Source organism: Rhipicephalus microplus, chromosome 10 (assembly GCF_043290135.1).
Source record: "Rhipicephalus microplus isolate Deutch F79 chromosome 10, USDA_Rmic, whole genome shotgun sequence".
NCBI lineage: Eukaryota > Metazoa > Arthropoda > Arachnida > Ixodida > Ixodidae > Rhipicephalus > Rhipicephalus microplus.
In genome coordinates, this window is record NC_134709.1 from 43,749,348 (window position 1) to 43,776,664 (window position 27,317).

The 27,317-nt window shown below is 43.0% G+C and overlaps 2 protein-coding genes across 5 annotated transcripts in view; one reads left to right on the forward strand and one right to left on the reverse strand.

The window, feature by feature from the left end:
• Ythdc1 (YTH domain containing 1) overlaps positions 1-5,691 on the reverse strand; it is a 41,271-nt gene extending 35,580 nt beyond the window's left edge. Inside the window, exons 1-4 of one of the 4 annotated variants that reach the window (XM_037432473.2) lie at positions 5,535-5,691; positions 4,925-5,014; positions 1,497-1,840; positions 760-895 (exon numbers count right to left, since the gene is read on the reverse strand). In XM_037432473.2, the coding sequence (XP_037288370.2) occupies positions 760-895; positions 1,497-1,840; positions 4,925-5,014; positions 5,535-5,562 (598 nt within the window). In that variant the 5' untranslated portion in view covers positions 5,563-5,691. Of the gene's footprint in view, positions 1-759; positions 896-1,496; positions 1,841-4,924; positions 5,030-5,534 lie in introns of all 4 variants that reach the window. The other 3 variants (XM_037432472.2, XM_037432470.2, XM_037432474.2) reach the window with 3 other exon arrangements.
• An 8,569-nt stretch (positions 5,692-14,260) lies between these two features.
• On the forward strand, positions 14,261-26,864 carry LOC119180723 (store-operated calcium entry-associated regulatory factor-like). Its single transcript, XM_037431853.2, has 8 exons — positions 14,261-14,603; positions 16,846-17,024; positions 17,599-17,709; positions 19,683-19,744; positions 22,730-23,010; positions 24,406-24,511; positions 25,408-25,529; positions 26,731-26,864. Exons 1-8 carry the CDS (start codon positions 14,513-14,515, stop codon positions 26,754-26,756), a joined length of 978 nt encoding a protein of 325 aa, XP_037287750.2. The 5' UTR covers positions 14,261-14,512; the 3' UTR covers positions 26,757-26,864.
• Positions 26,865-27,317: the final 453 nt, after the last annotated feature.

Here is a 27,317-nt window from a genome sequence, read left to right on the forward strand (position 1 = left end):
GGCGACGATGTCACCTTGGCGCAAATACGGGCAAACCAAATTGCCTCCAAGCGTAGTTTGAGGCAAGGCAGCATCAAGGACTTTTTTAAACCTGCCTGATGCAATAAACTTCAAATTTTTGGCGGAAACGAATTTTTCGGACTGTTCGATTTTTCGTACTTTTTTTCGGTCCCCGCCAGGTCCGAAAAATCGGTCGGCGACTGTATAGCACTTCAAAGGGGCACTGAAACAAAAACAATGGCTAGGCATTTTTTCACTAGAACAAGTTGCTGGAGGCTTGCGGCATAACGCTTCCAGAAGTACACGGCAGATAATTGTCATCAATTAGCCTGCTGATCATCAGTAGTCTCTGCTTCGATTTGGGAGAGCACAGAGATGACGAACTGCCAAGTGCAAATGCATCTGGCGCATGAAATGGCTCACGGAGCTGCATGCAACGCACTTCTGTGCTGCCCGCATTGTCTGCTAGCGTTCTTTCACCTGCCACACGTGCTGCCCCCTCAGCATCGTTGCCTTCTGGCCCAAACAACTTTCTTCCAAGTGCGCCACATGACACACGACAGGCATACCATCTGTCCTGTAGCGTCAAAACCTGCATTTCCTCCTTGCCGGGTCGCGACATCATGTGACCTGCCTGTGCTGTGATAGACTGACAGATTCTTCTTTTCAAATGCTTCTTTTACAATGATATGTGTAAAGCCTCATTCATTTCTTGCCAAAAACTAGCCATTTGAAACGTTGTCCTATAAGTGCCAATACCTTTCTGAGCAGCTTCATCTTTCAAGAGGTCCTCCGCTGACAGCTTTGGCTCTCCCGTAGCAGACACCACCGGCTTGGCTTTCATCACTACTGGCTTCTCAACAGTTGCTGGAGGCTTGGTAGCAATCTTAGTCTGCTGCAAACCATCGAGAAGAAATGAAAATAATTTAGTTCAGAACCAGTGGAACAGGCAGAGGCAATGATTCAATAGTAACGGTAGGGAATTCATGCCCCAAGACTATGATATAAGAGATGCAATAATGGAGGGCTTCGAAAATATCGGCCACCTGGTGTTCTTAAACATGCACCTACATCAAAATACATGGGCCTCTAGCATCTCGCCTCCATTGAAATGCAGCCACCCCAAAAGGCAATGATACGACATGTTCTGTGTGCAAACAAACAAACGCAGCAACATCAATGTCTTTCTCTTTCATTAATTTGCTCCTAAACAACACAGGAACTTTTCTAAGTGAGCTTCAATGCATTTAGGAAATAAGAGTAAATTTAAGGGTTCGTTTTTTCTGTGAGACACAATATTGATGACAACTAACAGACAAATATACAAAGGAGGATAGAGGGGATGTACGCATTAATATTAAATGCTGTCAGACACAAGCATATACAGCATTTTACGATTGTTTACTCGCACGCTAATTTACGATTGCGACAGCGGTTAACAACCACTGTTCGACAACAGGCTGAATACGAGGAGATAGCGCAAGACCAGCACTGACCGGTAACTTTTTGACCAACTTCGGCTGGGCACCGGTCTTGGACTGAGCCAACGTGGAGCTTGCTGAAGAAGCCGACGCTGTAGTGGCAGGCGCGGCTGAGGATGAACTTACAGGCGCACTAGCAGGAGACTTCTTCTTGGGAACCAAAGCAGCAGGCTTTGCTGGAGGGGCCTTCAGGGAAGGCAAGGCTTTCTTCTGCGAAGAGGCCTTGTCGGTTGAAGCCACCCTCTTGACAGGCTTAGAAGCGGTAGAGCTTTTAGGAGTAGTGGAGGCCTTTTTAGTAGCGGCAGATATGGAGGTCTTTGTGGACGGCGGTGTGCTGGGTGTCGAGGGCGGCCGCTTGCCTGTGGGGGCGGTTGATAGGGCTTCAATTACAAAGAAGGAACTAGTTAACTTCACCTTATGTATCCCAAAAAGTCATATCAAATATAATCCCCAAGTTTACAATATGGCACTGTCTAGCATCACATAAAAAAAAGACAATGAAAGTCTATGTGCCATGCTTTTAGTGCAAGTTTGACGCAGTAATGCACAGTGCACTGCGTTTGAGGCCAACACAGCCTCAGTTCAAGGCACACATTCTCTTTATTTTCTTTGGAAGGGGCCATGCAACACTTTTGAACATGATCACAAAATGCTGATCGGTAGTTATGGCTCCTGCGGACATGGGACCCAAGCGTTACAGCGCAGCACATGGTGTGGAATTAACAACCAGGCTTCAAAGCTAGAAATCTATCACTGCCCATGACAAATCACAATTTGGCTTATGACATCAACTTGGCTAATAGCCAAGGGCCGAGTAGAGCATCGTGATCTGCACAGTTACCACACCAGCCATCCGTTACTGCAACGTACCCACCCAGCGCTCTATAGGAGGGTTGCACTCGACGTCATCCACTTGGGGTGCTGGCGGCATCCGCCACCTACGCCACGTCTGTGATCCTTGATGGCACACTCCTTTTGAAATAGCGAGCGGTGACGAGAGGTTGTGTTCATGACAGTGTGCATGAAACTACAGTGTCTATGGGTGAAATTCGATTGAGTCCCTTCGCACATTACCCCAGAGGTCCCGAAAAATGTTCGTTCCAAAAATAAGGTAGCGCTTTGTGGCGGCATCAATCCGATGGCAATGAAGCTGTGTGTGATGCAAAAATTTATCCTGGCATTAACTTCGCAGACATCAAAGACTACTTTGTTCAAAGCCAAAGCTTCACAACAAGGGCTTAACTGAAAGCTTACAAATCAGTGAAGGCCACAACTACGTAACAAGTGGATGGATGCTACAGCCATAGGTGAAAGACCTCAAAGACAGTTGCCACCTCGTTGGAAGCACAAGCAGAGCTGATGCTTCACATTCCCCTTGCTCATCGCTCGAGAATGAATCAGTTTCGTCACCACAATAGTGTCCCCTCCCAAATTTCTTTGTGTGGAAGGGCTTCACCGTTAGCAAGCGCATGAGGGGTGATACAAGTAGAATCGTGAAACCCTCAAATTAGTAGCCGTGCAACTTTGTTCATGGGTGAGCCCAAGCCACTTGCAATCGTAAATGATCTTTGCAGCATACTCTAACGCATGCATAGGCACAGTTTGCATACCAAGAGGCCACCTATGATCTTGATTGACAGGATTCCAGGTGATCAACCAAAAGCGGCCGTGTACTCACATTCCATCCTGACCTCAGCTGGTTCCCGTGCGGTAGGAGCACGAGAGAACTGTGCAATCGGGCTTCCAAGGAAGTATAATAAAGCAATATACTTATTCACTTGAAAAATTATAATGGACAAAGCGATTGTGGAAAGTTAAGATAGCATAGCTTAATGCTACTCTTCTTTTGTTGCCATTTGCACAGTAGCCATTTCCTTATGCTGACTGATGTTACACCCCTTTTTTCAGGTTTGACATGTTTTACAGGTTGTTAGCAAAAAAGTATGGTGAAATCTTTAACGCTCATTGCACTTGCAAGGCGTGCCTGGAACAGGCTTGTTCGTACGTTGCAGAACTAGCATTTTATGCAGAGGTTGTGTAACTGCACAGTTCACCATTGTCGCTGAAACCTGCCCGCAGGAATTCCATAATGATGCCCCTCACATTCTTCACCCACTTGTCCATGCAACTACTTGCCAGGCCAGCCAAGGACAACCACAAACATGGATGTGCGGCCATTCTAACGCAGGAGACATGTCGGGGGGCCCCACCCCTGCGCAATCCTCCTATGGTGCTAGAATTACACTCGATATAACATTACACGAGTGCGCTCACAATCGAAACGAAAGTGAGCCACATGGTCAAAAAAAAAAATGGAATACTCATGGTCCTGACGTATATTGCTGAACGAATATAACCTGTAGCCTTCTTGCTATCTGACCTGAACAGACCTTTTTAACGGAGTAGAGAATCCCCGCCTTTCTTGGCTGTTGCACGAGAGAACAAAAGCAGACGTCACAGCCTCGGCAGTGCTTTTCTTTTTTTTTGGGAGGTGGAGAGGGTCACGTATGTTAATGGCCCAGAGAGGACTATGGCGGCGCCCAGGGAGCCTTCAGTGAGAAGGTCTATAGATTTTTAGTGTGTTTGCTGAGACAAAAGGTAAGAGAATGCAAGTGAGGAATGCAATAAACCCTCACAACTCCACTCGCACCTGACCAACTAAAAATTTTTTTGCTATAGTCAATTCTGATACAATAAACTCTAATACAAAGGTCTTTCTATGATTTCTTGAAAAACTGCTGCAGGGCCCTTTAGGTTTAATTATTAATGCTTCGAAGAAGCCATAATTTTCTTTCAATGGGGAACCGCGATGTCAGCTCATCTCTTAAGACCTTGGTTCTGACAGTGGTGAGAGGAGCATAACAGTGGCTGAGCAATGTTATGCTCAAACTGCGAGGGCACGCTTTAGCTCCGGACAATGAACAAAGTACAAACTTGATGAGACGATACAGAGTTTTTATCATTACGGTCACACTCCGCCTCTTTAAATGTTACTGCCTAGGCATTGTCGGTGGTGAAACGATTAAAATATCGCAGAAAATTGGGCGTTAGTGTATCATCCTAAACACGAGCATATATTTCAGCACAACAGCCGTGCTTATTGGAACGTAATGAATATGGCACCGCAGTTGTGTAAAACAAAGTAATTTACACAAAAAAACACGCCCTTGAACGATACGCGAAAATCGGTAACAAAAATCGTCTGCGCCACCGAAATGGGGTGCCGCAACGAAATCGAAAGAGATGCGGTTTTCAACGCCGCCTCCATCAGTGCTGAGTTGACATGTGCTGCTCGTACGCAACGGTTCACATCCAGAAGCCCCGCGTAGATACGACAGTACGTTCTGGGCAAATTCGCTTCCGAAACCGCTTGGGAAGTGAGAAACGCCAAGCACACAAAGCGAAGGAAGGCCTCCGTCGAATAGCGTAGCAAGTTCACTCACCAACTTTTTTTTCTTCATTGTTCAACTCCGCCGCCAGGTCGTCGTCGTCAGCGTTTTCCAGGAGTTCGTCCAAGACGTTGACCTCCATGTCTGCGGAATGTTTCACTGCATAAGTTATTCGGAAGAAGCACAACTAATGGCGTCGCACAGGTGACAGAACGAGCAGCGCTGAGGCACGCCGTCAAGGCGAAATGGCACAGCCCCACGAACTGCAGTCTAAAAGGCTTTCGGTGCCACAAACGGTACAAGCTAACGTGCGCACAAGATAACAGCCCCGATTTTACCCACACAAGGGGGAACGAGCCGATTACATAACAAGCAAAACAATCGATTTAGCTTGGTCCCCCGATTCTCGATCTGCGCCCAAGACTAGAATTCCCCCCCCCCCCCCATCTCGGCAATTAAAAAAAAAAATCTTAAACAGAGGCACAAGGTTTGAGTAATTTTTCTTTTGATGGCTAATTATATCCACCAGATGAAAAATAGAAGTTTATCACAAGACGACTAACCTATGACCCTACTAGAAAGCAGCGACGGCACCTCATGAGGCCCAACATCAAAATCACAATTACATCATCGCGACAGCTATAGCGGCGATGCGAGTGCTTACCTTTGGTTTCGGCGTCTTGGGAGGTCATTATTTCATCTAGTGCCTCTCAAGAAACGAAGAAATTAACGCGGCTACAGCATAGAACTACCTGCAATCCCGCAATAACAAGGAAACAACCGATCACCAGAGAGCGCATGCGCAAACTGAGAGTCTTCGTCCTTCTCGTTTATTATTTTCTTTTTGGCTTCGGCTGGATCGGTAGCGTGATCGGCTTTGTGTGCGGCCACTCGGCCATTGATGCAATGCGTTTCGAAAAGTTTCGGTTCCGGCTGCCCTCACCACTGCTTTGATTTTTGGTCAAATTTCGCGTTAATGTCGTATTTTATGGCATTTGGTGGCTTTTGTTAGCTAAAAAATAAAAATATGTGTTAGTTGACAAAATCGCTGCCGTAAGCATAGAGTAAATATTGTGGGAAACTCTATGGCCGTAAGGATACGCCAAAAACACGGCGGTGTGCGTCCACTTCATGGAGGCAAAATAAATTTAAAAAAAAACTGTATTTTTTGCGTCTCGTTACACTTTTATGCTTTTGCCTTCTACGTGTTGCACGAAATGATCACACTAGTCCCAACTATGTGTGTGGCGTTACAAACTTTGCAGTGCCCACAAAACTTCGAAAGCACTCGTCTTAATTACCTTAGTGTTCTCTCGGACCACTAATTTTCACTAACTATGCTGCGCCCATAAACTTAAAAACTAAGTATCTAAATTATCTCTTTCCTTACGCTTTTGTTATACCTTAGAATCTCAAATGTTATTAGTTATGGTAATAACGAAATCTATCATCGGAAATGAGCGCGTACTGATCTGTATGTCAGTACGGCTCCTGCATTGGAACAAAAAAAAAATGCAGCAGATGCAGCACTGCCGAGCATCGTCGCTACACTTTACCCTGTTGTCTTTGATGAGCATTGCATGAGCGCATTAGGCCATTAGCTTTATTTTCAAGCGCTGGCGGACCAGCGCTCGCCGCGGTGTTGTGCGCGGTTACTCGAGCGTGTTTACCGCAGAAGAGAGCACGCATTAGGCAAGTTCTGTAGTTAAACAAGTCTTTTCCTTAAAATCTGAATTAAAAGGTCGCCTTCGGTAAAATGTTTCGTACAGGTACGCTCTTTTATTTTTCTTTTAATTTGCAATTTTTTGTGCAATTTTCACGTTTGTTATGCCCTTCCACCATGGCTGCTGTGAAGGTTCTTTAAGATGGGTGCAACGCCTGTGCCGGCAAACTTTATCGGTATAGGCCGCTTGGCCGAGACAGTATTTGCTGGGCTTAGGAATGTTTTCAGGGACTTTCCCTCGGGACGGCTTCATGCTCTCCCATAGCAGAGTACCTAGCTAGTACTCTAAATCGTTAACCACTTGTTCTAAACACTGCTCTCCCGTAATTGAGTACCATGTACTCCAGTCCCCATGCGGGGGCACACTATTAAATCGAAAATCAGGAAGAAATGTGAATGAAACGTTGAAACTGTTGCTCATGCCATGAAGTAGCAAAAACATTGTCAAGTGGCGCGAAGCTTCGAAGAGTTTTATCCATAGGGTAATGAGTCAGTATATTAACTTTATGGTTTTATCGGTAAACCATAAATCCCCCGTCAGTCCGCACCTGCCGAGTGAGTCGTAGAAGTAGGCAGTCACGTACCCAGAAGAGACGGGCATGTATAGACGCACAATTTAAAGAGCATCGCCCCTTTAAAAGAATACTAAAAAGAAATGCCGCCATATCCACGAAGTGAATGATGATGAGTGGGTGAAGCTCCGGAGGTAAACCTGGTAAACCATGAATCCTCCGTACATTTTGCCCACTCGATTTTATTGCAACGCTCCCCCTAGCGTACGTCGCCGCACTATATCGAACGATGACACGCGCCATATGTGGCATCATTCCTATTTTATAACACCTCGCATCTTTCATAATCAACTACACGTACCGCCGTCTAGTTTATAACATCTTGCATCTTTTGGACGGACGGACGGACGGACGGACGAACGGATGGACGGACGGACGGATAGATGGATGGATGGATGGATGGATGGATGGATGGATGGATGGATGGATGGATGGATGGATGGATGGATGGATGGATGGATGGATGGATGGATGGATGGATGGATGGACGGACGGATGGATATGGCTGTACCCTTTAGATCGGGCGGTGGCTAGCGTAATACTTAGAACTGAACGAGAGGTGGCTACATACAGGGGACGCACAGCCCACGCCTTAAGGAGCTTCGCTCCTAATAGCACAGTCACGGCGAAAGCTAGAGGAACAGCCTTTCAGAGCCTTTCCTACACACTCTTTGGGTAAAAAGGCTAAAAGCACATTGGCTGGGTACCCACTACGCCATAAATAATCATAATTTCTGTGTAGTAGGCCGGCATTCACTATATGCTACCCATCGTCATTCTTAGGAGAAGCATGGTATCCGCTAAACACTTGCAACGAATTTTGTGTTTCATTCAGTGGCAGACAACGATGAAGAATTATGTCTGAAGTGGGTATGTGCCACTATTAATAGTTTATGAAGAACAAGCTTTTGGCCCCGCCACGGTGGTCTAGTGGCTAAGGTACTCGGCTGCTGACCCGCAGGTCGCGGGCTCAAATCCCGGCTGCGGCGGCTGCATTTCCGACGGAGGCGGAAATGTCGTAGGCCCGTGTGCTCAGATTTGGGTGCACGTTAAGGAACCCCAGGTGGTCGAAATTTCCGGAGCCCTCCACCACGGCGTCTCTCATAATCATATGGTGGTTTTCGGACGTTGAACCCCACAAATCAATCGATCGAGAACAAGCTTTTGTGATGATGGGTTGAAGCATTGGACGACCTTATCAATACGCAATTTGCAGTGTGTGATGCCTGGTTGTTCTTTTGCTGTTCTAAAACGTTTTATTACTCATATTGCCGAAAACTTTCCCGACGAGTCCCAAGCACTGGCGTGATTCAGAGGTAGGATAATGGGCTGGCACGCGGTGGACCCGGGTTCAAAGCCCACCATGTTCATGGTGTCTTTTATTTGGTTTCTTGTTCTTATTTCGTACGTTAGTGGTTACGAATGGCGGCGGTGGATAACTACGGCGCCACACGTGACTTGTGTTGTAATCTCATAACAGCTTTCTCTGAAGAACAGGTGTAAACAATTGAAATGAAATAGTATATATTGCATTTTTATGTTTGGTTAGATAATGCTTTATAATCTAGTTGATTTGCTTTTTGAAATTGTGGCAAAACAGCAATATTTACTTGATGTGATGCCAATCGACCTGCATATAAAATTTAAACAGTGAAAGTATTCAGATAAACTATAGCAAATCTTTTGGTAAATATTTGAAGCACGGTGTAAATAATTATCCAATCATTTGTACAGTCATGTTATTTCTTGATAAATCAAATTCAACAACCCACTGAAATTGCATGTGATAGTTAACTGCTGGCAGTGGACATTTCTAAAAAGACCATTGCTGTTCATTGCTGTACTGTTAGAACGCGGCTTTGGGGAAAGGCAACAAAAATGCAAAAAAAAAAAAACATAACTCAGCCATTAAAACCATAAGTGAGGAACAGAAGTCAAGAAGCAAAGGGAGTTACAAAGGTGGCTCTTGACAACAATGCAGCACATTCGGTCTCTACCAAGGGCATTAGATTATGTGGTAGTGGTGCAAAACTCACAATACATTGTCTATCGATAGAATTCATAGCTATTTTTTTAATCTATCAATAGTGTAAAGAAACTATTGAAAGTACTATCAAAGAACTATCGGTAGTGGGAACATCAGTAGTTTTAATACCAATAATAGTACTATCAACAGTGTTGTGAATAATTGTGCTGTTTCTGGCTAACCTGCTATCAGCAATACTCAGTTCACTTAATTGATGAGCAATATTTTGGTGAAGTAAGAAGTATAATTATTTTACTGTGAAAATGCTGGAATATGCCGATTTTAAATCGGTAATAAAGATTATCCAGTTATAACTTACAATTAACAAATTTATTTCATGATATGTTTATTTCAAAACCACATAATGCAATATAAATTTGAGGCCAGGTAGATACAACACATCTAATGGCTGTCTTTTCTGCTAAAGCTGGACTGTTCAATTGAATTATGTCCAATTATGTCAATTTAAATTGTGTTCACAAAGCATTCTGTTGAAGGAATGCAACTTTCTTGGCTCTTCAGCATGCTACTGCTGTTCCACCTTATATACCTCTTACTTGTAAAATAAACTTTTGTCAGAATTAGTTGACATGGTTAATATTGTACTATTCATACTGTTCAAATTTTACTGTTCATCAAACTTACCATTGATATCACTGTAAAAGGTTTTTGACCATCGATAGTTCAATAACCACCCCACTATCGATCATACCAATAGTGCCATCGATAGGCCTGGATTACTATAATTTTTTCATAGAGCACTGGGCGTAGAAGGTGTCATCTTTCTGCACACCCACATCGACTTCGTGGACTGCTTGCTGAAAATAAGGCAGGCCTATCGAGACAAACACCTAGTACCTGACACTATAGCTTGCAGGCTGCAAAAGAGAAATTCATTTATTACCAAGGCACGAACAACCGTTTCATTTTTTCAACAAATTTCTCTTTTTTCTTTCTCTCTGCTTTTCATTAACATCACACCAGTGCTGGTGGTAACGTGTTCATTATTGGGTCAATTCCTTCTCGTGCCTGTGCTTGCAATGTACTTATGTTTGTACATTTTGGTTTGTCACATTACTTGTTCATCAAATTACTCGTTAGCTTTTGTTCCAATTATCCTGGGATTCTTAACAAAACTCCTTTGTTTTGTATGCAACACATGCCCAGAACTATTTTTTTTGCCACAGGTAGTGGCAAACCGCTGTTAACCTACCAGGTGTTGACAATTGGAGTATCGTATAATGCATCCGTTGATCGCCCATTCGTTTACTGTAGGTGGGGACGTATTAAATAAGGTGTGAGGTGAAGCACGCTGTCTAACAGCTTTGAAATGAAGTTGTTGCTTAAGTTTTTCAAGTTGTAGTTGTTAGAAATTTGTCCTTGCATTGATATAGCGCAAGTCAGCATAAAATTTTATTTTCAAAATAAAAATTTGTTTCTACCTGCTTGGTTGTAGTAAGGTTGACGTTAATCGCCTTCACATATACACTCACAATTTTGGCGGCACTTATATATAGATTAAAGGGTCAATAATGCTGCAGACTTGGACTATGCAATTCTTGGACTATGCAGTTTAAGCATTTCCTTATTCCTACAAGATCTGTGCATAAGTTTTGTACACTAGTAGAAGCGTACCGTCAGAATTACTGTAAATCTGTTGAGGGATCAGTAATGTTTTATTTTCGGGGAGTGCTGATGATGAAATTCCCTTTTTAGTTTAATGTCCCTCTTAGAAATGGTATTGCCGTGCACCACAAAGTTAAGCCACCATATGCAACTGTACAGTCAACATTAGGCCACTATCAGTGGCATATCCGAGGGGTGGCACACAGGGCCTGTGCCTCCCTCAATTTTTTTTTCGCCATGGCATACAGAGCGAAAAATGACCACTTCAAGGAGGTGCCCCCCCTCCTCACCCCCAAAAAAGAAAAGATAAATTCTGTCTACACCCCTGGCCAATATAATGTTACGTAAAATGAGACGAGACGTGACTTTTTGTGAATGTTTTTACACTGATCCAGATGAAGCACAGTAGACAGAGTGTCTCGCCCAAGACGTGCTAGCTACATAGCTATATTGCTAAAATTTGGCACTTGTTTCTTATTTATAAGGATTCGTATTTATAAAGGTCATTGCGCGAGTCATGACATGAAACATCACATTTCTATATAGTATATATTAAGTGATTCTAAGAAATCCTGAAATCCATATTAGACGTATATTATCATAGTATGGGAACATGTGCACTTAAACAAAGTATAAAATGCAAAAACTAATTTAGTTACTCTTACCATGTGCTGTGTAACGACGAGTCGATGATTAGTCCTGGACATTTATAGCTGCTAATTTATTGGACTCTTTTCTCTTCAAGGCACAATTTGCATGTCTTATGGCTCTTCTGTCAGTTTTAGGTGACCCTGGGTACTTGGGCTTCTTCAAGTTAAAACACTTAGGCAAGTTAGTTTCAAAGTATGATCGTTTTTTTTGAAACTCTGAGCATTATCATACTTCATCGAGAAATTGGCTAGTCAGAATTATTAAGCTCACATGCGGCCTGCATATAAGATACAGGAAGAATTATGAATGTTTTTAGGTATATTATTAATAAAGAATAGTGTGCTCAATATTTCGATCTTTGCAAAAGTCATCCTTGGTTTCTTTTGTAGAGATTATTAATTTTTCACTAGCTGAATAATGACTGTAACTTGTTAAATAGCAAATGCAGACATAGAAATTCATGCTCGTACTCTAAGTTTACAGTGCTCTAATTTATGCTACAGTGAGCCATGATCTGCTGAGACAAATGCTCGATCCTTTATTAGTATTTCAAATGACGCTGTAGATGAAGTAGACAGAGCTTGGTTTACAATTTCTCACAGTGTGCTTATGGCATGCTGCGACATGGTTAGCATCTCGAAAGTAGTGCTGTGCATAATTGAAAGGCATACCATTTTTTGAGGGCATTTGTATAATGTAATTTGCAATTACTTTTTTGAAGAGCATATCAGAACACGACAGAATAGTCAATACATTTAGTGGGTTGCCTGGTCATATGTTTTTTTTTTATTGACTTCATCTACTGGCACTGCTCTTTTAACCTTCATATGGTTGTTACAGGATGTATCTGATTAAAGAACAAGCTTGTAAGAGCTGGAGTCAATATTGGAGACATTGACGTTATCTGACAGCATAATTTTCACTTTATCTAAAAAGGACATGACCATCGTTGTTTTTAATAGACCAGATTTTTTTTCAGCTCGGAAAGTATTGGAATGAGAGATGTTGACACTAACTGGTGCTCTAAAGAAAAACACAAATGTTTGGAAGCACAAAAAAAGTGTCAGAGTGCAATGGGATGCATCATTGAATGCATTTGTGTGCGTATATATATATATATATATATATATATATATATATATATATATATATATATATATATATATATATATATATATATATATATATATATATATATATATATATATATATATATATATATATATATATATATATATATATATATATATATATATATATATATATATATATATATATATATATATATATATATATATATATATATATATATATATATATATATATATATATATATATATATATATATATATATATATATATATATATATATATATATGGCGCAACGGGATTGATTGATTGATTGATTTGTGGGGTTTAACGTCCCAAAACCACCATTTGATTATGAGAGACGCCGTAGTGGAGGGCTCCGGAAATTTTGACCACCTGTGTTCTTTAACGTGCACCCAAATCTGAGTACACGGGCCTACAACATTTCCGCCTCCATCGGAAATGCAGCCGCCGCAGCCGGGAATCGAACCCGCGACCTGCGGGTATGGCGCAACGGGAGCGTTGTCAACAAGGATAAATATATTAAATCTCCTGATGAAGGGAGGACCCCACCGGAAACTGTTGGGAAATAAATATATTTATTCTTGTTGACAACGCTCCCGTTGTGCCATATCCCATACCTTCACGAAGACTAACTGGCCCAATGAATTATTACTCCCACTATATATATATATATATATATATATATATATATATATATATATATATATATATATATATGGCAAAGTATTTGTAGGGCAAAATACTCGCATATAGTGATCCTGACGTAAACTACGACGCGTGCTTGCTACTTTTTATTTATGTATTACAGTTTTCTTCAAATAAATTTTTATGTCCTCGCCTCTCTATCTTGAAGAACTTCAGTCTGGGCAAAATTACTTATTGTTTGGGTAAAGTTGCTCGTTATTATCCACTTTGCACACACACGTACCACGCCCCGCACTTGATCACCCTAATGTCTCAACACCTGGTCATGCCTTAGTTTCAATTAGAGATCATTTAATTAACCACTTGGTGGATCTAGTAAGTGGGACGGCTGTGCTGCGACGCCGAAAACCTTGAACAAGTATTTGAACGTCCGCTACAGGGATCAGGCACACGGGTAAGCACGATAATCGTATTTAAGAAGGAAGGGGGGGGGGGGGAGGGGGCTAGTTTGTATTTCATAATTGAAAAAAAATTACTGCACGAAAGATGAGACATCAAAAACGAAGTGGACAGGACGGCCGCAGGTCTAGTCCGCTTGATTTTTTAATCGCAGGTAAGCACACCGTTTGAAGCGGCAAGCAAGGTTATCCCAACAAATTGATAGTAAATGTCATTAATTGAGTCGAAAATAATCTCCGGTTCAAAATTTTGAGGTAACGCGGTTTTAAAAAGGACTGGTACTTTCAAATTCACTTGAGCTAGAACATTCTATAGTACACGTATAGTACTCGTCAGCATCGCCATTCAAGTTTACCGCGTTTCACGTGCAGAGGCACTTTTTCTCGGAAGCAGTTTCGTATTGTTTTTCAAATTTATTGTTTTATATATATTAAAATATTAGAAGATAGATGTTCTGATGTAATTTTGATGCTTAAAACAAAATTATTTAGAGTTTTAATTATAAAATGATGATTTGCGTCACTATGACGTAATAAAGTGGAATCATAACAAAGTACACGTTATCGTTCCGGTAAGTTTCGGTCTCGGAGTCAAGCTGGCGAGGCGTCGTCGTCTTCGCGCTGTTGTAACTTCAGTGTTGGTCATGTTCGGCGTCGTTCAAACAGCGCTGTAGCAGCGTTTATGCGGTTTAGCGGTGTCGGCTGCGTAGCTACATACAATGCGTGTTTTTTAGGTTCGGTATTGTTGGAAGATTCGGCGTGTTGTGATGTGCCTCGGTGTGCTCTGACATTGCATCTCGAAGAAACGCCTGTTCGATTGTCGGAACAATGTCGGCCCGGACATTTAGCTCGCGTACGCCGCTAGCTCTTTCACTGACAGTCATCTTACTACTTATCGACGCAGCACACCCGTGGGGAGGTGAGTTTTTTGTTTAGAAGTGTTCGCGATCTTCGTAAACCGTGAAAGGCGGCCGCAATTGCCGCCGGTTTCTCTGGAAATATTCGGAAGGGCTGATGCTTATTCCATACCCAGTTTTATCAGTCGATACTTGATGGCTGAGTAGGAACCTTCACACTAGTGAGCGCCTTATTCTTTAATCTGTGTTAGCACGGCATGTGATGCGTCGTGGCTATAGGTCGCCGTTGCGCGTCGAGAGAGTACTTGTCCTGGCAAATGACAAAATGCCGCCTTCGCGTTGCAAGTTTCCTTCCCGTCTGATTTCGCTTGTTTCGCTTAACTTAACGACTGTGTAGGTGTAACCTAGTGTTTGAGATGTAGAAGTGTGGCTATCTGTTGCGGCATTGACTCACCCTTGGAAAATAGAACATTCTAGTACTGCTTTTAACCTAACGCAGGCGAGAGGTCGCACTACTGCGACTTAAACTGAGGGAGTGTTTAAATGCAGTTGCGGTTGCTCTGTCACACATGACAAGACGTGATCAAGGCGTGATTCGCACGCCAGTGACGTCTAATTTTTGTGCTATTCTCTGTAGCCATGCTCATGCGTACATAGGACAAAATTAATTTACACGTTAATTCACTGGACCACATACCTGCGAAAACACCTTCACATGGGTAAATTGTTGCGTTTCTTCAGGCGCCATCTGTTTTTTTCTGCGATGACTTGCATTTTGGTTCATTAGGGGTGCATTGCATCAGCTGAATGTGGTGTTGCATGAACCAGCTCTGTACGAGTTTCCGGTTACAGCTGTCGCCTTTAAAATTGTAGCAAGCTGTGTCGTACCATTCAGTTTGAACACGCTTGATATTTGTGAATCTGGTGATTTTGAGCGCATGCATTGTTGCCACATGTAGATGGTGAATATCGGATCGTATTTCATTTGGATTATTCTCACCATTTCAGAGTACTTCATTGTGTTGAGGCATCATCCAATCAGGTCGTATGTCAGATGTTTATGAAAAAATAAACTCCGAAAACCTGACAAACAGTTAATTTGTTTCAAGTGACACAACCCAGCTGTCATGTGTGACGGCTGCGTTAGTGCCGTTCGGGCTGTTAACCCTTTGCAAGATTGTTTTTGATCATGTGGGAACAAGTTTTCCACTGGAACAGCTTCAACCATGGTGTATCAGGCAATTTATTTTTTTCTATTCAATCGTTGTCTCTGCATTTCTTCTATTTGGTCACTGCCTTTGTCTCTGTAAACCACAGAGTTTATTTTAAAACTTACATTCCCACACAAATTTTCTGAAAAGCCCTTATTGCAAGCACCCTTCAATGGAATGTGGAGGCGTGAACGCACTTAGAGGAAGAAAGCAGTCTAGGGACAAGTGGTTCGCAGTGGAAAATATTGCTACGTGCCAGTGCAGGGAATTGAAGAACACAAAGCATATAGACTGGCGCAAGCTAATCTGTGTGGCTGGCGCTGCTCGCTTAACCGGCTGAAAATACATCTCTGACTACCCCTCCGAGTCTGTCTCCTTCTCGTAACATATTTGGTGGAGGTGCTGGGAAGACAGGCCGGGCAGAAGGGCGGGCAACCGGGGAGGATGTAGCTGAGTTTTGAGTGGTCATGTTGAAAGCAGCGAGGGAGTGTGCGCTTCAGAGTTCCGTGGCGAGGACGGGGATCACACAACTCCACCAATTATGTTACGAGAAGGAGACCGAATCGGAGGGGTAGTCAGAGATGTATTTTCTGCCGGTTAAGCAAGCAGCGCCAGCCACACAGATTAGCTCGCACCAGTCTATATGTTTTGTCTTCTTCAACTCCCTGCACTGGCACGTAGCAATATTCTTGCATGAAGGCTAGCCGACACACCCCAAAATCTGGAGCAAGCGTATCCCACTCATCCGACCATTTTCGCTGTGTTATTCACCGTTTTTAATCGCCCATTGAGGGCAAACAAAAACAGTGAATTCATGCATATTCCTTAAAAGCATTTCATTAGACACATGGGTGTGCATTCTTTATTCCGATCAGCTATTCCGCCAACATCTCGAATTTTGAGCCATCACCGAGCAAGGGCCCCTCCCCCCTCTACATCTTGTTGGATCATCCTTCAACGACTTGCTCAGAATTTTGCAGTATTTTTGTAGAGTGTGCGCTCGGGGGTGCTCACTATTTTGAAAAGTCTGCCCATTCTCTCAACACCTGGCACCATTTGAGCCAACGTGCATTTCTCTGCTTATGCATTGCAGGAAAGAAAGTGAAGCTCAAGGACGTTGAAGTGCTCACGCTTCGACAGGGACAGTACACAACAGGTCGCAGGTCAAGCCCTGTGCCTCAGCTGACCTGCCTCGGCGGCAGTGCTGGCTGCCAGAATGCGCCTGCCGTTGTTCAGTGCTACAACCGAGGCAGTGACGGCTATAGCACTCAGGTGACTCGTCATCTCGTTTTCATCCAGTCCTTCTTTGACATCAATTGTGAAACCATATCTCTGGAACTTGAAAATATGTTCCCTTGTTTACTTGTTACTCTTAGTAAAAACAAACTTCCTAACAAAAAATTCTCTTTTATAATTGCATTAAATATGTTTCATAGCAAATATTTTGATTAGTTATCACTTTATCTGTCCAAATTGTTTAGAGTACAGTTGTCCTGTCTGTTTTTAGTTTGGTTTCTTTAAGAATGTATTTGGTGTGCAGATGCATTCTTGAGATCACCTATTCTACATATTGCGATATTGACCTTTTTAAGGTGTTTTATGACTATATACTGTGCTGTTCTTTTCACATTTGAGATGTTTATTCACCCGATCAGAATTCGCTGATTGGGAGTCGTATAAAATTTTGTTTCTTTACAAGCGTCTCAGTTGTGTATGACGTGTTTTCTGTGTACCAGGCTGTATTTCGGAGCAAAAGTTTTCTTTTCTTTCTTTTTTTCTGTTATATATACAGAAAAGTAACTTTAGAAAAACTTGCTATAATAAGTATTTACTATTTATTTTTCAGTGGGAGTGCAAGGCCGACATGAGCAAGTCTCAAAAGTTTGGAACAGTCGAAGTGACATGCGAAGGCTATGATTACGCCGACGATGATTACATCTTGGCTGGATCATGTGGTGTAAGAAGTCTTCTTTCAATTCTGTCACTGGGAGAAAAAACTCGCACCCCTTTTTAGGCTCATTTAGCACTTGAGCAACAGGTTATTGTTATCTGCGTTGCAGGTCGGTCGTCTTTTCAACGCATTGTGTCCTCTACCTACTCTCAGGTCACGAAAGGCGCTTGTGTTACGAGCAGTTAATATTGTATCATAGCATTCATGATAGCTAATCTGCAATTTTGTAATGCTCTAGAAAAAAAAAAGCACTGGCATAACAAGTAACTCCTCTTGTTTTATGTTGATCTTGTAATACACCTATTTTAGAGTGAGGTTGCATGCACAATATTCCAGTTTTCTCATACAAAATTTTGTGACAGATTGATTCGTCACTGCCTCACTGTGTTACTCGACATGCTCAATGCTAACAGCCCGGAACTTGACAGATTGAGCAGCATAAAATAACAGAAATTCTTTTTTGTGCGTTAAATTTGTAGTTTTATAATGTTTTTATTACCAGTTGGCTAAAGTGCTGTGTGATTGGTTAAAATGCTTGTTGAGGCTGTGCTGTGCTTAACGAGGATTTTTTTGTTCATTTAATAATATGACCTGTACTGTACACTATAAAGGAAAAAACTTCAGGGAAAGACTGGTGCTTGAAGTGGTGAAAAATAGATGGAACAAGAGGTGTCGCCTTATCCAACATTCAGCATGCCGAACGTTTCGCTTCAGTGAGCTTTCCTGTCTGATTTCCCTATACTTTGCACTGAGAAGTGTGTTTTGGTCTGCAGCAGGGCTGCGCCATTGTATATTTTTAGTTTAAATCTATTGCATCAACACTTTAGTTTTTTTCATGTATATCCAGTACTTATTTTGTGCAAAAGCAGTGTAAAATCTGCATTTTTTATTATTCACGACTTCGGTTACTATGTGACTGCTGCTTAAGACCCCGTATCAAATTGAAAACGAAACAAGCTTGCCACTGAATCCTTGGCCGCCAGCAGAATGATTGGGGTAGGATTGGGGATAGTGACCATGCCTTTTTAAAAGTTTGCAACTGTTTAGCTCGTGAATGCCATTTTCACTCCTCTGCATCCAGTGGCAGATCCAGAGGGGGGGGGGGCGGTAGGGGGGATTGCACCCCACCCCCACCCAAAGCCTGTGTCGGCACCCACCCCCTATTTGGGTTCTTGTCCTCCACCTCCTATCAGCAATTAAAACAATTGAGTGGGACCATTTGTGAGCACACATCAACAGTATTAATGATACAACAAGGTTTTCACATGCTACTAAAAAGAAAAAAAGTGAGGACCCCCCCCCCCCCCCCCACCCCTTCAATGTTACTTCAAGCGACCGCCCCCCCTAAAATGAATCGAAATCTCTGGATCCGCCCCTGTTTGCATCACATATTTGTGGTGTTTCATGCTTGGTGCCCCCATAGATTGTCCAAATTAACCGGTTTGTGACCAAATTAATGAGAATTTGATGCCGTTAAATAATACATATGCTTGCCATGACCAGTGTTCACTTCTGAACTCTCTAACTTCCCAAATTAATTGGGGTTGCATGAAATACTTTTTAACTCTATTCCTTGCTCAAGCTATTTTGGTCTGTGTGAGCTGAGGCACGTTGCAGAATTGTGATTCCTGACAGTGCTTCTTTGTGCGAATGAAGCCGGATGCACGTGTGAATGCTGGATATTTCAGAACTCGTGTTGGTGAGTGCAATATAATCAAATGTGTTGATCTTTGTTTTTTAATGTTTTAAGATATAGCACAGCAAGACTTGATAATGAAATGCGCGTAAGCCTTCAGGGCACGCTAAGTTTTTATTTCGTAGATTTATTGCTAACATTTATTTAATAGTGGATGGGCTAGGAGAGCTCTGGTAACGTGAGACTACTACTTTAGTAGCGAAGCGTTCTTGTTGATGATATTGTGGTATTTACTTCTAGTATCGCACACAACTTACGGTATTTTATTATTTTTCCATCACAGTTGGAGTACCGATTGGAGAAAACTGGGTATGGTGGTGGCTCGACATATGATTCATATAAGCAGTAAGTTTTCAGTTTTTATTATTGTCTAGTGTGCACTGTTCACTACATGGCGTTGAGGCCCAGTTGCTACTGTGCTTGTGTTCTTAATGTAGGCATTCACATTGCCCTGTAAAATGGAGAAGTACATAGTACTTTCCTGGTTCTTAATTATAATGAAAATTTGGGGGCCTAATACCAAGCCTAAGCAAAATGTTCAACAAATGACTTTAAAAATGTTTTCAAACAAGAGCTTGACGAATTCCATAGATTGATTTATCCATTAGAAAATTACTGTCATCACGTGCAAAAGATGCTCAAGTTTGTTTAAGCAGTGGATGCTTCCAAGCTTTTGCTGAATGACAACGATTGAAAAGTAAATCAAGGAAGTGTCAAAGTATATAGGTTGAAGATGAATACACAGAAGACAAAGATTGTACTAGGTAGTTCGGTGACCAAGCGAGAGTTCCCGATACTACTATGCCGTTAAATCAGTAGAAGAGCATGCATATGAACACCAACTATTAACAGGAGAGCAGACTCTTGTAAAGCAAATTCACTGAAGAATAAACATGGGATGGAAAGCATACGGTAAATGTACTAAACTTATAACCTATAACTTACCACTTTCACTAAAGCAGAAAACGTACAATCATTGCATTTTACCAGTTCTAACATATGATGCGGAAGCGTAGGGAACAACTAGGAAACTGAAGCGGTAGCTAAGGAACACCAAGAATGCGATAGAACAAGAGATGATAGGTTTAAATCTAAGAAATATGGCTGAGTGGATCAATAGAATATGGTGTATCAGTGTATCAACAGGATAGGAATGGAAATGTGGCAGAGGGAATCAAAACATTGGTGGCTGATATCTTGGTAGGTATGAAAAAGAAAAAAAAATTGGCAGCATATCCACGGAGTGAATGATGGAGAGTGGGGCGAAGCATTCGTCCGTCCATTCGTTCTTGCTTCTATCCGTCCATGCGTCTGTCTGTGTGACCGTCCATGTGTCCATCTGCCCGTGCGTGCATCTGTTCGTGGGCCCGTCCCTGCGTTCGTCCATGCATCCGCCCCTACGTCCGTTTATGCATCCATCCATGCATCTGTCTGTGTGTACGTCCGTCCATCTATTCAACACTCCAAGTACCACCATCTCGCATCTTTTCATCATATATTCCTCATATAGAAGCACCGCCATCCAGCAGACATTCGAAGGACTAAACGAGAGGTGGCACACGCACACTTTCTTACGGCTTGTGCTTCGGGTCTACTTCCCACCTTTAACCACCTCAAGTTCATGGTATATACTAGTTCACTGTATTCATGGCGCTGCGGCCCAACGCTCGCTAAACCTTTCTAAAACCAAGGAGGTTACACCCAGCGAGTATAATGTAGCAACCTTTTCCTGTCAGATAGTGCTTAATGTACATGCCAATGGCTGCTAATGGGAAATGAGAGACAGAAGAATTCGGCTTTTACTTTCTTACGGCTTGCGCTTCGTATCTACTTCCCACTTTTAACCACCACGAGTTCATTCATGGTATATACTAGTTCATTGTATTCATGGCACTGCGGCTCAACGCTCGCTAAACCTTTCTAAAACGAAGGAGGTTACACCCTGTGAGTATAACGTAGCAACCCTTTCTTGTCAGATAGTGCACAATGTACATCCCAATGGCTGCTAATGGAGATCGCAGCGTGCGCGTTAACTAAAGCCGAGTGCTCCTGTCTCTCATTCCCAATTGCCCCGCCGTGGTGGTCTAGTGGCTAAGGTACTCGGCTGCTGACCCGCAGGTCGCGGGTTCGAATCCCGGCTGCGGCGGCTGCATTTCCGATGGAGGCGGAAATGTTGTAGGCCCGTGTGCTCAGATTTGGGTGCACGTTAAAGAACCCCAGGTGGTCTAAATTTCCGGAGCCCTCCACTACGGCGTCTCTCATAATCATATGGTGGTTTTGGGACGTTAAACCCCACATGTCAATCTATCAATCTCATTCCCAATTAGCAGCCATGGGCATGTACATTGAGCACTATTTTTTATTGTTCAACAACGCACAGAAGAAATCTCTCACCGGCACCACCTTGGAGGTCAAAATGTTATACTTGTTACAATCTACAATGGCTACAAGGGTGGAACGGGTGCCGCTATAAGGAGCTTCGCCCCTAAAAAATAGACCTGGTCAGGTCATGTCATGAGAACATAATCGACGGTCACTTATAGCTTTAGAAGGGACACCAAGAGATGGGAAGTGCGTCCAAGGATGTCGCATGATAGATGGAACTATGAATTTAAGAAATTTGAAGGCATAAAGTGGAATTGCTTCGCGTGAAGATGGAGGGTTGGAGATTCTTGGGAGGGGGCCTTTGTCATGTACTTGGCTTAAAATATGCTGATAATGTGGAATATGAATGCACAATGACCCAGAAAAAAATGAAGTAAATTTGAATTAGTTGTGCGAGAGTAGATTAATGTGCGCATTGTATCTCTGCACGTCTTTTTGGTAAGCATTTTGTTTCATTCGGCGCCAGCGAATAAGTCATTCAAAATTGGTACATGCCAGCATGTGTAGAACAACTAGTATGTGAACTGTAGCTATCTACGGTTGCCTTTTAAGTATTATTGAACCACAGTGCCATAGAAATGAATTTTTGTATGTAACAACGTAAATCTAAGATTTGCTATTCTTTATTACCCTTCTTTTATCTATATCAGTGACAGCTTTCATAGGGAAACGGATGTTACGTAAAGCACTTGCCATGTCCCGTTACTGGGGTGCAAGTCACTTGCCCAGGCTCTTGGTACCACTTCGTTGCGTTGCTGCCGGTACTTCGAGCTTTGCAGTGCTATGAATATAACTACCTCCCATTTGACTTAGTGTAAGATGTAAAGTGTAAGATGTAACAAACGTAATTTTTGTTGGATGCAGCTGCACTGTATACAGGCTTCGACGCCACTAAAAGCTCACTTCAAAACTTCAGTGTTTAAATGTCGCTATGTTGCCTTCCAGCTCAGCGTACACCTACGGTTCCAAGTCTGGTTCAACCTTTCAAACAATCCTCTTCCTTGCTGTGGTCGCGTTCGTCATCTACGCGATATACCGGACTTGCCTCGCTCCGGGACAAATGGATGATGCTCCTCCAGCCTACGATGACGGTCCCCCGCCTGACTATCCAGGCCCTCCGAGAGGAGGAGGCTTCTTTGGCAGCGGCTTCTTTGGTGGCGGTGGTGGCAGAGGTGGTGGCGTGCCCCCGCCTCCAGGCTTCAGACCTGCGTATCAAACTGATGCCAGTGAGTTGAAGTTGCTTTAATTGCTCATATATTTAGCTTGTTTGATATGGCTAGAGGTTTTGTCTAGGAAATATAGTAGGAATAAATTTTTTCCATTCATTTGACAGTTTTGATGCATCAAATGCATCAACTTTCTAGTTTTTGTGATATGCAACTTTACCATCAACACTGTCTTTCCAGTGGCTCTTCCGATCACTAAAAAGTCCCTGGAATGCAAACACTGGAAGGCTCTTTAACTCCCTTGTTATGGCCTCTCCAATAGCCTGGTGAGCTCTGGTGCTGTCCTTGTATGGCCTTTTTTCAGTTGGGCAACAACAGAAGAAGTCTGGAGGAGCGACATCTGGACAACAAAGTGGCTGAGAAAGCCGTGTGACGCCATGCTTAGTCAGGGAGTCCTTCACTGCAAAAGTTTATGACAGCTTGGCGCATTGTGGTTGCTTTTTTGCTGCCGAAGGGTGTCCTGACCATTGCTAATATTCAAGTTGCTCTCTTCCATCTCGAAACAATTCGTGCCACTCTAGAACACAGATTAATCCATGGCATTACTTTCACGATCAGTCTCGATCATTCTATGGGCCTCACTCGCAGTTTTACCCTGTTTGACACAAAGCCTCACGTGTAACGCTGTTCTAAACAACGCTTCCTCGAAAAAGATGCCTGTGACATCACTTGCTTTTTCATTAGGACGGGAGTTTTCTTGTAATTCGGTGTAGTCTCAGATGTGAGTGTTCGCAGCCGGCTGTACTTCCGGTAGTGTGGGAAGTGACCGTAACACACCCACTGGTTACAGTGTGTGCCGCTCCCGCTGGCACAGTGTGTGAGGTGAACGTTGCCTCCAGAACTGCAATAGACATTGCTTTGATCTTGGAGGCATAAAGTTTTGGAGCGGCCACCATAATGAGCGCTTGCAGCCGACACCTCTCTTTTGTGGCAGAAAAGGCAAGAGAAGGCGGAATCAGGCAAAAAAAATCAGTTTTTCGGCTCGCATCACAAGCTTCCAGAGGAGGCATTGGTCGGACAAATGATTTATTGTAGAGATGACCCCGCACCGTGATGGGGTTTCACCTTAAATTATGTGTACACTTCAGGAAGGCTAGGAGACGACTGGTGCACTGGTAGATATGACCCTCCACCACCCAACCAACATCTGCCTCCTTTGCCACGTTTTGGCAGGAAAAAAAATCAGTCCTACTATTTCCCAGACAAACTCTCTATGTCCTGTCGAGGAAGGAGAAACTTAGAGTGCATCATTGTAACTGTAACACATTGGAAACGGAAGCGATTGGTAGAGGCACAATTAATGCGTCATGAAAAGTTGTAATGTCATGGCAGATTTTCTGCAATCACACGGTCCGCATGTTTGTTGAGAAGACTGGTTGTGTGTAAACTTTTCAGGCTGTGGCTCAGCACGTGCCCCCGGTGCCGGTGGCGTAGGTGGTGGTGGATTCTGGACTGGGGCGGCCGCAGGCGGCCTGCTGGGATATCTCTTGGGAAACAGCAAGTAAGTCTGGAATGAGCTTTCTACTTTATTGTTTTGTTGGATGATACAGTATGAAAGTGTTTCAGCTAACTTGTGCCTACTATTGAAAAAAAAAATCTGCTGCTACATGTGTAGAATTGGACATGTGCTGTTCTGAGCCATTTGCAGTACAGCATAGCGAGGTAATTACTAATTAACATAGATCGCATTAACTTATTAGTAGTAAATCTAGCAATAAATCTTCATAAAAAGTCATATCGCTTGTTCGGAAACATCAAACTATATCGTCTGTGTTAAGATAACTGCCAATTTGCTAAGCTGGGTAAATAACAGATTGCTCAATTAACCTTGAATATAACTACATTGAAAACAATTAAATAGAAGAGTTTTAACGCTTGGTCTGCAAGCCCCGTCGCGGTGGTCTAGTGGCTAAGGTACTCGGCTGCTGACCCGCAGGTCGCGGGTTCGATTCCCGGCTGCGGCGACTGCATTTCTGATGGAGGCGGAAATGTTGTAGGCCCATGTACTCAGATTTGGGTGCGTGTTAAAGAACCCCAGGTGATCAAAATTTCCGGAGCCCTCCACTACGGCGTCTCTCATAATCATATGGTGGTTTTGGGAGGTTAAACTCCACAAATCAATCAAATCAATCGCTTGGTCTGCTATGTCGGATTATCTTACTTCGCCGAGATGACTGCCCTGTTTAACTTTTTCCCAACTTTCCTTTTGCACACGCAAAGTATTAAAAATGTATTTAGCACAAGTTCGTCTAAACAACCCGTGTGGCTAAGAGATTGTGCCTGTATGCTTCAGTAACAGTTCAGCTCAGTTTTGTTGGTGCCAGAAATGTTAAAACGCATCGTCGTCGTCATTTTTGGGTGTCGACCTAACCTGCTTACCACGTTTAACTCTTGCAGTAATGCAGGCTACAGTACTGGGTATGGATACCCCAGGGAGGGAACGTTTCGCCCCTCTCCGTCATTCAGCACATCATCATTTGGCGGTGCTTCAATGTCGAGTGAAACACATACATCCTCTGGTAAGAGAACCGATTACTATCTTGGTTCCTGAACAGAAAATGAAAGAACCCTTTTTAATTTCTTAAAGGGCCAGTAAACAGCCCTGTGGTCCAAAAAATTTTAAAAAGAGATATATGTGTAGTTTTTTTTTTTTTTTTTTTCGAACATGCTGCCATGAGAATTTTGCGAATACATGCTATAATAAGGCAGTTGCAGGGGTTAGAACATCGGTCCAAGCTGGTTTCAAATTTTCGCGCGGCCTCGCCCCCCTTCTCCCTTCTATGAAGGGGAAGGCGTAGCCCATTGTCATGATTCCACCGACTTCGGCAACGTGACACTACGTCAGCGAATGACGTCATCGGCGATTCGCTTTAGCCATGCAGCGCGCAGGGCCCCATCGTGAGGCACCCGGTGCCGATGCTTCTCCGCTGCCCAGTCGCTCGATTTGCAGTCGACGACTGAGCAACGCTTTTTACTCGTGTTGCTCATATCAAGAGCGAAGTACGTTTGTACGTGCGCACAGGCGCTGTAGTTGAGCGAGGAGTGTACATGTGCATGCGACAACTGAGAGGCTGGTTCTTTCAGTGCAGTGCCAAGAAACAAGGGGCAGTTTCGTAGCTGTGGGTGGGAACAGGAACTGACGTTGACTTCACTGTTTTTTAACACCTGATTTAGACGAATCGGCGAGATGTTTCGGCGAGCTACACGCCTGATTTAGACCAATCGGCGAGCTACATGCTACGTCACGTCGCCGAGTTGACGTCACTGTACGTGCAAGGGGGTCGGTTAGACGTAGGAAAGATGAGTGGGAATCGTTTTTCGAAATAGAGGCTCTGCGCCGCGCGCTGCACTGTAATATTTAGAAAACGTGATCGGTGCGGTCTAATCTACGAATTGCCGAGCTTGTAAGGGGGGTGTAAAAAAAAAGTCTGAGCCTGTTTACTGGCCCTTTAAGTGATATCATGTATAATTTATGGCACAATAGACTATCAGTGTCAACTTCACTATTGCTGCTTTTATTTCTATCTTTAGCAGTGGCACTGCATTTGCATGAATGGTTGCTGCCTAGCGTTCTGTTGGAGCAGTTTTACAAGATCGTAAGCCGCACAAACGATGATGCCAAGCTATTCAATACCTTTTCACATTTACCAGTGCTACCCTTCACAACCTCAGCCGCAGTGATTTTATTTCGATGAGCTGCTTTTCGTCTTAAATTTGCAGGTTTTGGAGGCACACGTCGAAGGTAGTCAAGATGGTGCCCAACCAAAATTATGATGCACAGCCTCATCAAGCACCGATCTCCCCATTGTGATCACCCGAAATCTTGTCATTGAAATAAAATTATTTTACCTTTCCATGTTGCACTTGCTTATTTCTTGGGTACTACAAGAAATAAGAGACTTGAGGCTCGGACAGATCTGATGTTCTGCAGGGTTACAGTGGTGATGCTGGGGATTCTGTAAAAGCTCACAGTGATTCTGAATTCAAATGAATATTTATTACTGTGAAAACGACAGAAACTTAGCATTGCTTGTGTCTCCAACTACGCCATCTCGTGATGGTGCAGGAATATTGTAGCAGTGCTAAGTTTGAATTCAGTACATTTATTCACAATTATTCCCGAATAAAAGCAAATACAAAGCATAAAAGTTTCAGAAAAAGTGTGTTTTACTTGTAGCCTGCATTATTCCTCGTTTGTTATTATTTGTACGTTCTGTACAAAGGAAAGTCTCTAGGTGCAAGTGCTCAAGGCAATTTTCAACTGAACTCTAGGTGTGTGCATGCTCGCAAATATTTGTGAGGACGCT

Coding starts and splice junctions, on each gene's coding strand:
- LOC119180723 (XM_037431853.2), top strand. CDS start 14,513: ATGTCGGCCCGGACATTTAGCTCGCGTACGCCGCTAGCTCTTTCACTG. Junction 17,025..17,598: donor GTGACGGCTATAGCACTCAG/GTGACTCGTCAT, acceptor TTTATTTTTCAG/TGGGAGTGCAAGGCCGACAT. Junction 24,512..25,407: donor TATCTCTTGGGAAACAGCAA/GTAAGTCTGGAA, acceptor TAACTCTTGCAG/TAATGCAGGCTACAGTACTG.